Genomic DNA, 15,874 nt, shown 5'->3' with positions numbered 1-15,874 from the left:
TTTATTTTAAAAAAATTTGTTTGTTGTTTTTGTTGCCACCTTATTTTTTTTTATCATATTATTAAATTAATCAAGATTTAACCTGGTTATCAAGTTTCTCTCATTTCTTTAAGAACATAATCGTCTACTAAATATTTTTTTTAGCTTAAAATTGTTTATGGTCTCACCTGAGGTATTGCGCCGGGCATCAATCTAGTAATTGTTAAAGCTTGAATTTGCTTTAAAATAACAATATATTTGTACCCTGAAATCATTATGTCATTGTAATATAAGATATAAATAATATTATTTCTATAATTTTTTCATAGTAGAATCATAAAAAAAATCACTTCAATTAAATTAAACTTTGAACTTCTATATTAGTTTGAACTTTTGACAATTGATTTATCAATATTATAGCACATTCCATGAAATATTTTTGAAAGATTAGAGGGCATGACAATATACACATGTAATTAGATGTGATAATAACATATAATATAATTTTGGTGACATGAGGCCAATATTCTTATTTTATTCTATGTAAAGATAAACACAATATGAAATCAATTAAGTAAAAAAGTGAAAATCAAATTATAAGAGTTTTGAACTCATAAGTTCTTACTCTACCAAAAACCAAAAATAAGTTTGGAGATCAATATTTAGAAGAAGTCATATTAGGTTTGACATTTACATGAAAACAAAGTATTGCAAAATTCAAACATAAAATAAGGGTAGTATTGAAAACTCTTAAATCACAAGAGTCGAGGCACGAGGTCGATGAAACTAGAAGGGCCAAAATGAACTTTACCCTTTTCATTTAGCCGCTGGATATCAAGAACTTGACATGCGTGCCCCCCCCTGAATTCGACGATCGGATATGTCCTTTATTTAATGAGGAATTCATCATAACCGTTGGATCGCGGACATTTCAACTCTCTTCAACACTACCAACCAAAGACACCCACACAAATCATAATCACGCGCGCTTGAATTCTCCCGCACCCTTTCTCCTTCGATTCTCGAAAGCAGAAGGAACCCAACCCTAACCATTTCCCAAACTCGATTACAGAAATCTAAAAACCTAATTCATTATAAATCCACCATGCTTCTCTCTCCAGGGCACTCACCACGCCACCTTTCATCTCCGTCGCCATCTTCAAATCCCGAAAGGACCCTTCAAATCTCCTACAATGTCTCTTCAATCAACAACACCCCGATATATCCTAGAAAACGATCCACAGTTCTCGACTAGGACAGTTATGTGGCCGCTATCGAGAAAATCATCGAGCGCGACTTCTTCCCTGATATCTCGAAGCTCCGTGACCGTTTTGATTGGCTGGAAGCTATGAAAACGGGGGACCCGATCCAAATTCGAGATGCCCAGTTGAAGATTATGGAGCGCCGTGGCAAGATGGTAAAAAATATCCACTCCGATGGCAGCAATCGGGCTAGAAATCAAACCCAAACTCAAACCCCAGGTTTTACTTTTATTGGTAATTTCACTCAATTTGATGAGTTTGATAGCCGAATGCAAACACCTAGCGTTGTTATGGATAGGGGATTATCTAGTAATGCAGAGTCTAGTGAGATTGAAAATGAAAATGCTGTTGATGAGAATTTGGGTTTAGATGATTTTTTTAGGAGATATACGAGTGAGGATAATGACAGTTTTTCGAAGATATTAGAGAAAGGGAATAGGAAAAGGAAAGAGAGATATGGGCACTTCTTAGAAGTTGAAAAGAAGGATGTTAAATTGATCGGGGATGCAAAGAGGGATAGGATTACGGATGGTTTTGGAACCTCCGATCAGCCTCCGAGCACATTGGAGGGGTGGAAGTACACAGCGAAGAATTTGCTAATGTATCATCCGGCAGATAGGGGTGAGGCTCCATTGACCGAGGAGGAACGGGCTGTGAGATTGAAGGGTTTGACTAAAGAAATTAACATGTCTAATACACGTTTTCATTGTAAAATGTTGGATACTAGGCTAAAAAATGGTGTTGTTGAGGTGATTAATACTCCAGTAGTTGGGGCTACTCCACTTCCCATGTATGATAGAGATGGGGATAAGGCGAAGAAGTATGATTTGGAGGATTTAAGGAGGATGCCGGAGAGGCTTTATGAGGAAACAGGGAAGAAGGCAGATGATGGGTATAATTTTGTTAGGACACCCTCACCAGCTCCCGGAGTTGACGAGTTGCCATTTATTACTTGGGGTGAGATTGAAGGGACACCATTGAGGTTGGAACCTGAAGATACTCCTATTGATATTGGTGGCGGTGGCGGCAGTGGGCCACCTTTTAAAATTCCCAATCCACCTGCACGGGATGTGAAGGCCCATTCATTATTGAGGGAGGCTGCACGGAGGTTGAGGGAGAAGTCAAAGATGTTTCGAAAACCACCTTTGCCCTCTCCAAGTAGAGGGGGAAGTGCTAGTCCAAGTGCACGGACACTTTCTCCTGCTGCGCAGAAGTTTGTGAGGAATGCAATTTCTAGGTCTTTGTCATCTGTAGATGAAACCCTCCGTGCTAGTTATAGAGGGGCAAGCCCTGGAGTTGGTACTCCTAAGAGTGGAAGGAGTATCTCGAGGTTTGGAAGAGATGGGAGCATGGGTTCCAGGTCACCTTCTGTAAGGGAGAATTCTAACCCTTGGTAAACTGTAATATTTTTGTTAATGCTCTAAGCTGGCAAGCATTTGTTTAGTGGCATAATTTATTAGCTCGTATGATACCTTTTGTTTTTGAGGAAACATTTACCATTGTCTTTGTGAGGAAACATGCACCATTGCCGCTGTTTTCCTTTTTCCTCTGTTTGTATATGACTTGTGAGCTTAATGAAAAGAAGAAATTATGATGACTCATGTTGCAAGTTAGTATTCAATCCTTCTAGTATTCATGTTTCAAATTCTTTGTGTGTGTGGTTTGGAGGAAACATGTCTAGTATTCAAGTTTGCTGTGTTTGTAACCCCGTCAGACATTTTCAATTCTCAGTTTTGGTATGCTGAATAAATTTGAAGATAGCAGAAAACAAAGAATTATTTGATGTGCAATTAAGATTTCTTGAAGACACCTAACTGGATTCACATTTTGGATCAACTTATTATTCTAGTTATTTTGTTGTTTGATAGAGGCCAATACATCACATTTTCAAGTTTACGTTTCACTCATTAGAGTTCTAGTACTTAGCAAACATAGTTCTGCAGATGATAAACTTAGAAATCGACTCCACCGTCAATCCACTGCAGTGCTTGATGTTTACAAACTAAAAAAATTCTTAGCAGCCTGTCTTTGTGCGCCATCATTGAAATGTTAATATTTCGATTGGCATTACTTATTCTAGTGGGATCAAGGGCTAGTCAATTGTCATGTTAACGTTCGGTTCAGACAACATGCTGCTGTCAATCTAAGCAGCATCGCCATGATGCTGTCCTTCTTCCAGAAAGTTTAGATTTTGTTGGACAAGCAACATCAAGTAGCAGAGAGAGATAGTGAGATTTAATGTCTCGGTTCCAGGGCAATGGGCAAGCACGGGGAACCCATGAAGGAGGGGTAATGACATGTTTGGTTCCATGTTCCAGCCCCGTTGCTTTTTACTGGTAGGAAAACGAAGCTCAAAGAGGTCTAGAGTCATGAATGTAAAATAAATCACAACACGGGTGTCATATGTCCCATCGGTTTAATTTGCTTTTCCGCTGGATAGCTAGCATTGCCAGCTCTCTGTTGCCAGAAAATCGGCCAATAATTGATGATTTTTATCCCCCCCCCCCCCCGCGGGGCGGCGAGAGGTGTGGTACCTCTCATGCGATTTCAATTTTTTTTTTTAAATTATTATTTTGTATGCTTGGGAGAAATCTTCAGAGGTGGCTTTCAGTTATGTTCCGATCTCGAAAATTTTTAATATAAAAAATAATTTTTTTAAAATATTATTTTCATCAATTTTTACTTGCAATTGTTTTGAAAAGAGGCAAAAAGAGAGGTTAATGTCTTGCTAATAACAACATTAATAATAATATTATTATTTTGTGGTTTCATTTACGTGGCCAATTTGCTATGTAAAACGTGAACTCATGCTCATGTCACTATAAGTAGTCATGGTTCGGCGTCGTTGAAAAATCGAAACAAGAGTTAAGAACGACGTCGTTGACAAGAAAAACTGATACCCCGCGTTAACCGCTTTGCGAGTATAAATATCTGAAGCATCTTCTCGGCCTCTCCCCGCCCCCCTCCGTGTTTGATTCCTGTCACGACGAACTCAAGCAAGGTACTCTATCTAATCTCGCTCACTTAGTCACCCACCCTCTAACTCGCATCCCATGTATTATCAGCAGCAGCAGAAGCGCCTGCTCAATTCAATATCATGCATGTTCTTTTATTTTTGCTGTTTCCACCCAAACCTTAATTTGATTTAATGATTATTAATTAATTAATTGGCTTGGTCTTTGAAGATGCCGGCGGCGAGAAGCAATACATCTGAGAGAGATGATGAACCTTTCGTGGAGGTTGATCCGACCGGTCGGTTCGGACGGTACAATGATTTGCTAGGTGCAGGTGCAGTGAAGAAGGTATACAGGGCATTCGACCAACACGAAGGGATTGAGGTGGCTTGGAATAAGGTGCGGTTAAGAAATTTTATAGAGGATCCTGTGCTCATCAATCGGCTTCACTCCGAGGTTCAGTTACTCAGAACATTGAAGAACAAGTACATCATTGTTTGTTATAGTGTTTGGTTGGATGAAGAGGATAGCTCCCTCAATTTTATTACTGAGGTTTGTACTTCTGGGAACTTGAGGGATTACAGGAAGAAACATCGCCATGTGTCTTTGAAAGCTTTGAAGAAGTGGTCAAAGCAAGTTCTTGAGGGGTTGGAATTTCTTCATACGCATGATCCTTGTGTCATTCATAGAGATTTGAATTGCAGCAACATATTCGTCAATGGAAACAGTGGTCAGGTATTGAATTTTTTTTTTTAAATTGTGTTTCGGATTCTTTTCGTTGAGGTTATTGAGTTTTTGCTATATCTTATCTGTTCAAGTTAATTAGATGTGTGCAAGCTAGGCCTTTTAAGACTAGTATAAATTCTGCGTATCAGGTGAAAATTGGGGATCTGGGGTTTGCAGCAATAGTGGGGAAAAGCCATACTGCACATTCGATACTAGGCACCCCGGAGTTTATGGCACCGGAACTCTATGAAGAAGATTACACTGAAATGGTGGACATTTACTCTTTCGGAATGTGTTTGCTTGAAATGGTGACGATGGAGATACCATACAGTGAATGTGATAATGTTGCCAAGATATACAAGAAGGTTACCTCTGGAGTAAAGCCTCAAGCTTTGAACAAGGTGGCTGATCCTGAAGTCAAGGCTTTTATATTGAAGTGTATTGCTGAGCCAAGAGCAAGACCTTCAGCTTCCGATCTTCTCAAGGACACCTTCTTTTCTGAGGTCAATGACGATGAAACTGTACCAGCCAGTAGCGCTTGATGACATTTCAGGTGAACCACGTGCCTTCAGTTAGCCATTAACTCCCGTCTGAATCATGGGTTTCGGCCGGAGGTAGAGATTCAAACAATCTGTATCTATCTCTCCATTTTCTTCTTGATGTTTCACGTAGCCAAGCAGTTCCAGGTTGAATTGAAAGCAACAATTGTAGTGGTGTCTGTTTAGATGGGTCAAACCATTCTGGTAACTGGCTTTCAATGTAAATCTGCTGTGCTAACTACGTACCAAGAATGATTTGCAGTCAATTTTCTTATTTTTATATCCTGAGAACACTGTGTACTATCTGCAGTCTGCAGAATAATGTCTGACCAAATAAATCCACTCAACCCGTCGTTAGCGGCAAGTATTTGAGCACTGCTTCCATGGAGGGATAAATCTAACAGAACAACGAAACCAAATCTTAAAATCTTGCCAATCTGCTTATGAGTTTGAAGGATGAATGCCTGGAAAATGTTATCCGCCGCTCATTGAAAAGCAATGAAGGGGAGAGCTCTCGCTATTGAGGTAAAAAGACTCCCAAGTCCCAACCATAGTTGCTTAATTGACTTTGATATTAAGCCATGGTAGTGTAAATCAACGACAATCTAAACTAAAAGAGGACGACGACCTTTACGCATATAAAACAAAATGAAGAATTCATGGCTTGATACACACTCAAGGATCGGAGCTGCACGAGGAGCTTGTTTCAACAAGAAGGAACCGGTGCTCGTTCTCTTCAGTGTGCATGAACAGGCACTTTCTGTACGAGCATGTCCATGGGTATTTGCAATATTATTAGGATTTAGTGAAACTAGACTAGTGGGTTCTTGGTGTGTATATTGTTGACCTCGTCAAATTGTAGAGAAAATAGCTTTGGGGATTGAGACTGACCGGAGGAGAGCAGGGAAGCAAAACCCCTCAACCCAAAGCACCCGAATTTTCAGAAGCCGTGCCGTCGTGGGAGTTGGCATAGAATGGTATGAAGAAGTAAACAAAACAAACTTCTTCCGCACTTCATCTCTCCTTTTGACCAGATTTTATTCACTTCATCAATTCCCCCTTTTCTACTTCCCAACACGCTCTTGACCCTTCTCATTTCTCCACACTCCCTTCTATATATATATATATATATATATATATATATTGGACTCAATAATACTACCAAAAAAAATCTTCATAATTCTAATATATTTTCATGTTTAGTTTGATGGTAGTATTATTGAATCTAATCAAGCAGTTTAATCTTAAAATCTGCTAATCTGGCTCCTTGTCTAAATTAAGTTTCGAATTAAATTGCGCGGGAACTGATTCAAAATGAATTATTTAATTTAATAGGTTTAAAGATAACTTGGATGACTAGTAAAAACATGATATAGTTTTTTAAAAAAACTTTAAGATAATTTTTTTTTTTTATTGAGACGATATCAAATTAGATAATCCCTGATTAACCTTGGTTACCTTGCTTTGGGTAATGGACTCCACGGGTTTAATAGCTTGTTTTGTTTTTCACACTATTGTTTATTTAACTATATGATAACAAAAATAGATGATCGTAAAATTAAACGTCAAATTAATATTGATATATTTTTTTAAAAAACTAGTCCAATATGAAAGGATGAAATTGAAAAAAATAAATTTATAAAGAAAAAAAAAGAAAAGAAAAGTTAAACTTGCCATACCTATCAACAGGTCCATGAACTTTCTAAAATTTAATAACATGTTTTTATTTTAAACTATTTTTTTTAACTATATGATAAAAAAAAATAGTTAATCACATAACCAAGTTTAATTAGAAAAAAAATACTTTGCTAAACCCGCAAATCAAGGCAATCAGGATTACCTCACCAAACTTGTAAACCAGTTCATTGACTCCACAAAGTTTATTAGTCTAATTTTTTTAATAATTTTTTTAACTAATTTTTTTTAAATAGACCATACTGCGATGCTGAAATATTTTTCTAATACCAGTTTGATACATAAATATTTTTTTGATACTGCAAAAGCTATATAATAAAAAAATTAAAATAAATTATCAACTCTAAATCCTATAAACATATCATATAAAAATTAAATTATATATAAAAAAATCAATAACATAAAAAAGATAAAATAATGTTGATTAATATTATAATCAACACTGCTAATAAGTATGAGAAAACAGTGTTTTCCCGCAGCTTCTAGTTTTATTTATAATATTTATTCTACAACAACGACACAATATTGTTGTATTCTACAACAGCATCATAATATGGATGAGCTTAATTATATCCATAAATATGATTCACCGTCAAGCTTCCATTTCTTTTTCTTGGCCCACCAAAGGACTTTTATTGCCATTAATATTAAACAAAACATGCGTGAAGATGATTAAATTAAGCCATAATTATTGATCGAAACCAAGATGCAAGATGGAGAGTTGATGGGATCTTAGTTAAACACAAAAACTTGCCAAGCAAGCATCCATAAAAGATTGGTTGCTCTTCCATAATCTGCTGGCCGATGCCGAGGAGTACTGGAATTCAACTTCTCGGCATTCGAGGAACGTTGTTGAAGCCTTAAACTTTGGATTTTGAGTTGTTCACTCGTGTGCATTTGACTTTTGACTAGAATGGAAATACAAAATAATGCTCGAGTGTACTGTGGACACGCAGATCAAACACCCTCCTTTTACTCTTTTATTCTATCCCAATATTCCCACTGGTTTCTGGATTCTAGAAGCTCGTTTTCTACTTTTTTTCTTCGATTATTGAGACGGGTTTCAAGCATTTATGGGCATTGAAGGGGAGGGTTAAAAATGAGAAGTGTGTATGCTTGTGCTAGCATTAATATTAAGCTTTGAAATCATTTTCATGAGCGATGCCAATGGAAACTGCAAGCCCCAAAGATAGTTCATCAGCCTCAAGCCCTTTCTCTTCACCTAGCGTGACCGCCCTGTTAAAGATTAAGATCATTTCATGGTAAGAAATGCTAGACCTTGGGTTTTAATTTGTGGTAGCAACATGATTAGTCATCCGATGTCTTTGAAAGGCTGATAAATCTTTGATCTTGTTTCAGGAGTCAAGAGACTGGTTTGCCTGTTTCTGTTCGAGTTCGAGTTGGTGAGAGGACATTCCACCTTCACAGGGTAAGATGGATGTGATTCTTTTATTCCATATAAAGGCTAGCTCCTCCGTGTCTGTGGAGGCTAATTTACTGATACAGACAAATAAAGGCCTGAGAGTTCTATTTTAATGGTGCTTACAAAAGGTTGAAAATATTTTAAACCACTTGTGAAACAACTTTCGTCCATTGAAAGCAGGCCTGCCTGCTCTCTTTGGAATATGTAAGACAAAATGCCTTGATTTGTGATGAAGAACATAATAATTAGAGATTTTCAGAGTAACTTCTGGTCTAGTAAGCATACCTCTGAGTTTCATTCTTTCTGGTATTTGCAGAACCCTTTATTTTCAAAGAGTGGATACTTCAAGAGACGATTGATCGAGACAACTCAGCTTGAGCTGCCACAGAGTTTCCCTGGAGGACCAGAAACCTTTGAGATGATTTCTTTATTCATGTATGGCTCTTCCACCTTGATTGACCCTTTTAATGTAGCAGCCCTGCGATGTGCAGCAGAGTTCCTTGAAATGACAGAAGAATTCTGCTCCGGCAATCTTTGTGAGCGTTTTGATCTCTATTTAAACCAAGTCGTCTTACAAAATTGGGATGATACCTTGATCGTTCTCCAAAGATGCCAAGCACTGATTCCATGGTCTGAAGAGCTGCTGATTGTTAGCCGCTGCATCGAATCCCTAGCCTTCATGGCTTGCATGGAGATTCTTGACCCTGAGAGGAGAAGAGACAAACCAGTTGCTACACTGGAGGCATTGGCTGGTCAAGCTTGGAGCTGTGAAGCCGCCAATGAGATACTGAGCCAGGAGCTTTGGATCAAAGACCTCATTGCTCTACCATTTGGATTCTTCAAAAGGATAATAGGATCCTTGAGGAGGCAAGGAATGAAAGAAAAATATGTGAGCCCCATCGTTGTCTTCTACGCAAACAAATGGGTACTCTCTAAGAAGACGATACAATACTGGGAGAGCTCCGGTGAGAGAAGTAGCGATGCCAACGCAAATGATAAAGTTTCAACGATACTACAAGGCGTTCTTGATTTACTGCCAATGAGAGAGAAGGCCAGTAGAGTGATTCCTGTTGGATTTTACTTTGCATTGCTTTCCAGATCCATTGGCATTGGTTTGAGAAATGACAGCAAGGTAAAGTTGCAAGATCAGATTGCATCTCTTTTACACTTTGCGCAAGTGGAAGATTTACTCATTCCAAGCAGCCGAGTCGACTCAGATTGTTCCAGAATGGAGTTGGCTACGATGGAGAGCATATTTTCAACAAATGTATCCTTGAACATGGACACGAACAATGCTCCTTCAGCTAGTAACTCAACTGTAGCAGAACTATGGGATACATTTCTCTCCCATATAGCTTCTGATCCCAGAATGAGGCCTAAAAGATTCATGGAACTCATTGAAACAGTACCAATATCTTGCAGACAGAGCCATGATCAACTGTACAGAGCAATGAACACTTTCCTGCAGGCAAGTCTTTCACAAACCTCATCATGCCTCGAATGAAAGCTAAAAGCAAGTATCAGTTAATTACCATTGTTCACAAAGCCAGGATTCAATTAATTACACACTTATGTTAGTGTCTTCTTTACTTCTCCAGGCACACCTAGACATATCCCAAGAAGAAAAGGGGGCAGTTTGCAAGTACCTCAACTGCCAAAAACTGTCACAGTGGGCTTGCATTGACGCAGTTCAAAATGAGATGATGCCATTACGTTTGATTGTCCAGGCTCTTTTTGTACAACAACTGAACACGCACCAAGCGTTCAAGGAATGCTCGGACTCGTTTAGGTATGCACAAAGTGGAGAGTTCTCTGGCAGTCTTCCAAGCTCAAGATGCCCGAACACCAAAAGCCAATATCTAGCAGACAGCCCATATATGGATGGAGCAGAGCAAGGTAGTAGAACATTGAGTTTCTTGCTACAAAAAGACATTGCAGTACAACGATGTGAGTTCTCTAGAAAAGAATACGAGTCCACAAGCTTTAGAATTCAGAGCCTTGAACAAGAGCTGTTTTCCTTGAAGAAGAGCCTTCAATTGCAAAAAACTTCGAAGAGAACAGAAACACTGCCAACCAAGCCACAGAGCACAAAACCGTATGGCTTGCAAAGCAGATCACTAAGCAAGAACAGGAACCCACTTGGGCATGTTACAGGTTGCATTGGTTCTGTGAATTTCGCTTCACAAAGAAAATATGCTTGCAAGCTACTGAAGATCTTTCGCCGGATTACCTTGTTTGGAAGTAGAAAATCCAACAGAAAGCCAGCCGTCTCCAGCCTCTGGAGCAAACCGATGTAGCAAAATAAAGACGAGTAATGAAGAAGAGTCTATTGCAAACAAATTCCATATAACCAAGAAGAAAAAAGCTGGATTGTGAGAGTAAATGAAGCACTTCTGTTTAAAAAGCCATCCTAGAAAGAACTTAAAATTTGTGTGGGGGTCATGCGTAGAGTTACGTTGTAGAGTTTTTCTGGAGGTTTCGCCACCCCAAGCCAGCGCTAGAATTGCCGATTGTATTATTCAACAATTTGAATGGTCTTTGGAGTGGTTTAAAAAACGAGTCTGAACAGCTAATTAATTACAGAACTTAAGTTCGCAGCAGCTTAATTGTTGAAAACCATCTGTAGCAAGAGATGATAAAACATATATTGAGGCATGTCAAGCAAAACTCATAAAGAACGAGGAAAAAGGAAGACTATGGTGGATATGATTAAAAAGAGGGGGAAAACAAAATCCGTAGCTCTTCGGATGATTTGTCCTCCAATGTCCAAAAAAAGCCTGCATATTATCTTCCTCACACCTAATTAAACCACTCAGATGCTTCCATGAACTTTCCCAACCCAGAGAAAGGAACTGTTAGAAGAAAGGTGCAGCACATCTCTTCTCAAAGAGTCATTATACCACCTGAGCCTATGTATACATATAACAGAACTATAACTAAAGCATCCAAACAAATAGTAAGATGCACTGCACCTCCTCTATCCAATAATCACTGCCACTTAATTCATAAAGGCATTAAAATTTAAGAGGAATACTGTAGTTGTTAATTGATATTTTGCATCAAAAACAGAAGTTTTAACTGTGGAAGCAGTGAGAAACAATACTATCACGTTCTCTAACATAGCCTAAACACAACAACGATAACAGTGCAAGTATTCTTCTACAACTACTGATCGTCCCCCATTTTTGGAACACTGGTGGTGTTAGTTTTGAGCTGCCTGTCAGAATAAAATCAGCATTTTACTCTTCATGACACGACAAGGAAATGCAAGGAAAAAAAACAAAATGTTTCAGTTGAAGATATAATGAACACTATGTAGTGAATAGCAAGCATATCAAGAGTACCCTAACAGAAGAATTAACAAGACAACGCCTTCATTTTATAATCCAACACTTTTATCACCCTGCTTTGCAACATCCTCAGCAGTTTCAAGAGTTGCTGGAACATCCTCTATTGCAGCTTTGGCATTTGGTTGATCACACTTGTCCACAGAAAGCTGTGAATCTTTTGCCACTTCAATTGCATCAGGGAGATTTGAGTCATTAGCTTCTTTAGTTGCAACAGGGAGCTGCGAGTCATTCATCTCTGCAGTTGTATTTGGGGTCTGCGAGTCATTTACTTATTGGGTTGCATCAAGAATCTGCGAGTCTTTGAGCCCTTCATTTGTGACAGGAAGCTGTGAATCATTGACCCCTTCTGTTGCACCAGAAGGCTGTAACTTGTTTACCTCATCAAGAGCACCACTGCGCTGAACCTCATTAATTGTTGCATCAGAGAGTCATGAGGCATTGACCTTGGCTGATGCATCAAGAAGCTGAGAATCATGAACATCACTTCTCTTTTCCTGACAAATCTGTGAGTCATTCACCTCATTAGTTGGCTCACAAGACTGGGAATCATCGACCCCTTTACTTGCCTCACCATATATTTTTCTGTTGTTGACCTCAATAGTCACATGACATGACTGGGAGTCATTCTCATTGTTAGCGTCTTTACAAGGCTGAGACTCATTGATGTCCTCTGTAGCAGTGCTAGGCTTTGCATCATCTTCCTGATTAACCATATTTTGTAACTCTTCACTATAATCCTCATCAGCTGCATGAGACAGATGTTGAGGGTCAAAATTATCATCTGCCAGGCATGACTGTAACTGACCAACCTCGCCATCTGCCTGGTCCAAGTGTAACTGATCAGCCACGATAACTGCACCATAAAGCTGAGGCTGGTCATCCTCACTTGCTTCTTGATATTCCATTGGCTCATCCTTTCTCCTGCGTTTCCCATTACCTTTCCTTCTAACCCTTTCCTTCCCCCTTGACCTTTTTCCTAGTTCAATTTGTGGGGGTGCTGATGGCGTGACTGGACTTTCAATCTGGTCCCTCAAACAGTCCTGTGCAATAAACCTGATCCTTGAAATTGACTCAAATTGTTGTCCGTCCAACCCTTTTGTTGAGAATGAATCCGCTAAATAAGAAATTTCTCTTAAACCAGAGATCTGCAACAGTTAAAGAATAGACCATTGCAGATTATATCAAAAACAAAGGTAATAGCAAAATTGAAGTCTGAGCATAGCCCTACCGTCCTTTGGAACTCAGATGAGAGAGATATAGGCCTTCCAACAACTTTACGAGTGATTTTCCAGTACCATTGCATGTAGCCACCCTCTTCCACGCCATCATCCCCATCCACAATATGGAGTTGACGATCCATCCATTCATTAAGCTCCAGCTCCATTTTCCCAGACAAGTCAACCCCACCGTCAACTCCTCGACTCTTTCTCAGCCACCGCTCCACATCTTCTGGGATTGGTTGAAGCATGCCATATTGCCTAAGGCAACGATCAGGAAGGTGGCGTTCTGCCTTGTCAAAGCATATTAGCATTGTCTTTGATCTCCCTAAAATTAAGGTATTTTTTATATCTTTTGGTATTACAGTACTGTCCATAATTTTGTACGGAAGCCACTCCACCTATGTGTCAACACCAAGCCAGTTGCATTAGCATTTTCTATGCATCAAGTGGAATAAGAACTGAACCGAATTGAAAGAAGTGAGAACCTACATCAGTTGGTTTCAACGAGTCCAGTGCCTTGCGGTAGAAAACTACATCACGATTTGTTGTTGGCCCACTTTGTTTTCCCTTCCATCTAAGCACAAATGGAAAATGATCATGGATGGGGTCTCGATTAAGCTTTGGTCGGCCCACATTCAGATGGAAGTAGCTCCAACACTACAGAAAGCAAGAATCAGTCAATACTAATAGTCTATTTGAGAACTATTATCCTTGGATGAAATTAATTGCAGAAAAGAAGTCCTTCAATCTCACATTCCATCACTTTTGTTTTTTAATAATAATAATAAAAAAGATAATCAATGGATAGCTTTATTATAAACAACATAAATAACCTGCAGTAGTGTTAAGCAACCACAAATGGTACTCTGAGATTTAACACATGCATTGCCGAGTGCTCTATACAAGAAAGCTAATGCTGCTGCTCCCCAGGCAAACTCCACAGCTTCTTCAAAATTCGCAAACAATGGAAGGTACATTACAGGAACCTTATTCCCAGTGGTGGTGGAAAATATGGTACTACCGACAAGGTAGAGAAGATAAGCGCGAGTGCAGCGCTCAACCTCTTCAATAGGTGCATCTTCAGAACAATGAGAAAAGAACTCCTTCAACCAACTTAACTTCACCATCCCACCACTTGCGTAGTTAGAATCGGGCGATTTCCCTAAAAGCCTTTGGCAAACTGAGGCACAACTGGTATGTGTTATTCCAATAACAGGCTTCCCATCAATGGCAAGTCCAAGCAACAAGGCAACATCTTGAAGAGTAACAGTCATTTCACCAACAGACAAATGAAACGTATTGGTCTCCTTCCTCCACCTCTCAACAAGCGCCGATATGAGAGGATTGTCAAGACTAATAGCCGGAATCTTTCTCAAGTAACCAAATCCAGCTTTCTCCACCAACTCAATTTGCTTAGGACTTAGCTTCCATTCACCCAACTTGGACGTGTGCTCATGGCATCTTAGCACACCACGCTCCTGAACATCAAACCGACAACTCACACAATTTGCTTTCATTAATTAATTAATAAGATAATCCAAGAAAAGCAAACACACACCTGGCCATCCCAAACCGCAGAGGAGACATGCTTGTCTTGATCATACAGTACACACCCATCAATTGGTCCGGGATTCGTGTCCATTCACTGATTCCCGCCACACCACCAATGTTAATATTGATAATTACATCTAAATCCCAAGTTAATCGTCAAAATGAAAAACGAGGAAGAAGATACAGGAGGAGTTACGAACCTGAAATAAAATAGAGATGGAGGGGGGGTTTTAGCAAAACGACGACGGAAAGAGACTTCTAATTTTTTTCTCACGCTACGACCAGCAACCGCTTCAAAACGACGGGTTAAGCATCGAAGCGACGTGATATCAAAACCTAATCCTTCCCCTTTAGGTGTCTTATAAACGTGTCTGTTTTGCAGTATTCTGGACCGGGCCCGATAATTGAATGACTATTTACGCTATTAAAATAAAAGACTTGAGAGGATGTTTGATATTGTGTTCTAAATAGTAATTTTTTTAAAAAAATAATTTTTAATATAATTTTAGATTTTTTTGATATATTAATATTAACTTTTTTAAAAATATATATTATTTTAATATATTTTTAAATAAAAAATATTTTATAAAATAATTGTTATCACATTTCTAAACATTATTTAGTATTTTTTATCGTACAAGAACTTATATTTTAATAGATTTTATAATTGAATGAAAATTTTACATGTGCAGGCTTATATAACTTGCATGAGCAAAATTCATCTCATTCATATAATTAATTTGTCTTTGCAAGCTTGATTAGGGATATAATGTTATTTTTATTTTTTTTTATTTAAGATACCTAAAGCTTAATTTTTCTTAACTTTTAGCCAGGAGTATTCTTGTTTTTTGCTTTTCAAAAGAAAAATGCAATTACTAAAGTGCCATTGCAAGCAAAAAATATATAGCTTGCATTAAGGGGTTTTTTGGTATTTTTGTGTTGGTTTTTTTTATTGATATCATGTTGGCTAAGGGGTAATATGATCTTTTGATAAATTATAAAAATTAAAAAAAAAATTATTGGTATATGCAATGCATATGCTAGTGAGTAGAAGGAGCCCGTGTTTTTTTGTTATGCGTGTAGTCTTCTCGGGCTGACAGACACCACCTTCCATGATGGTAGTGGAAGCGGCCCCTCGAGATCTTCATGATGGATGGGTGCGGTGTGGCACCTAT

The 15,874-nt window shown here is 38.6% G+C and overlaps 4 protein-coding genes across 4 annotated transcripts; 3 read left to right on the top strand and 1 right to left on the bottom strand.

The window, feature by feature from the left end:
* Positions 1-922: 922 nt before the first annotated feature.
* Positions 923-2,838, top strand: LOC118041353 (uncharacterized). The gene has a single exon (XM_035048651.2). The coding sequence runs from the start codon at positions 1,328-1,330 to the stop codon at positions 2,636-2,638; it is 1,311 nt and encodes a 436-aa protein (XP_034904542.2). The 5' UTR covers positions 923-1,327; the 3' UTR covers positions 2,639-2,838.
* A 1,252-nt stretch (positions 2,839-4,090) lies between these two features.
* On the top strand, positions 4,091-5,742 carry LOC118041370 (probable serine/threonine-protein kinase WNK11). The gene is made up of 3 exons (XM_035048671.2): positions 4,091-4,242; positions 4,427-4,930; positions 5,071-5,742. Exons 2-3 carry the CDS (start codon positions 4,427-4,429, stop codon positions 5,461-5,463), a joined length of 897 nt encoding a protein of 298 aa, XP_034904562.1. The 5' UTR covers positions 4,091-4,242; the 3' UTR covers positions 5,464-5,742.
* Positions 5,743-7,598: 1,856 nt separating this feature from the next.
* LOC118041377 (BTB/POZ domain-containing protein At5g48130) lies at positions 7,599-11,429 on the top strand. The gene is made up of 4 exons (XM_035048685.2): positions 7,599-8,417; positions 8,515-8,584; positions 8,895-10,046; positions 10,177-11,429. Exons 1-4 carry the CDS (start codon positions 8,317-8,319, stop codon positions 10,873-10,875), a joined length of 2,022 nt encoding a protein of 673 aa, XP_034904576.1. The 5' UTR covers positions 7,599-8,316; the 3' UTR covers positions 10,876-11,429.
* Positions 11,430-11,843: 414 nt separating this feature from the next.
* Positions 11,844-15,054, bottom strand: LOC118041362 (protein MAIN-LIKE 2). Its single transcript, XM_035048661.2, has 6 exons — positions 14,900-15,054; positions 14,707-14,793; positions 13,982-14,626; positions 13,638-13,805; positions 13,157-13,546; positions 11,844-13,073 (listed from the first exon to the last, which is right to left on the bottom strand). Exons 2-6 carry the CDS (start codon positions 14,788-14,790, stop codon positions 12,357-12,359), a joined length of 2,004 nt encoding a protein of 667 aa, XP_034904552.1. The 5' UTR covers positions 14,791-14,793; positions 14,900-15,054; the 3' UTR covers positions 11,844-12,356.
* Positions 15,055-15,874: the final 820 nt, after the last annotated feature.

The sequence above is a fragment of the Populus alba genome, chromosome 14 (genome assembly GCF_005239225.2).
Source record: "Populus alba chromosome 14, ASM523922v2, whole genome shotgun sequence".
Lineage (NCBI taxonomy): Eukaryota > Viridiplantae > Streptophyta > Magnoliopsida > Malpighiales > Salicaceae > Populus > Populus alba.
This window is presented reverse-complemented; position numbering and strand designations above follow the sequence as displayed.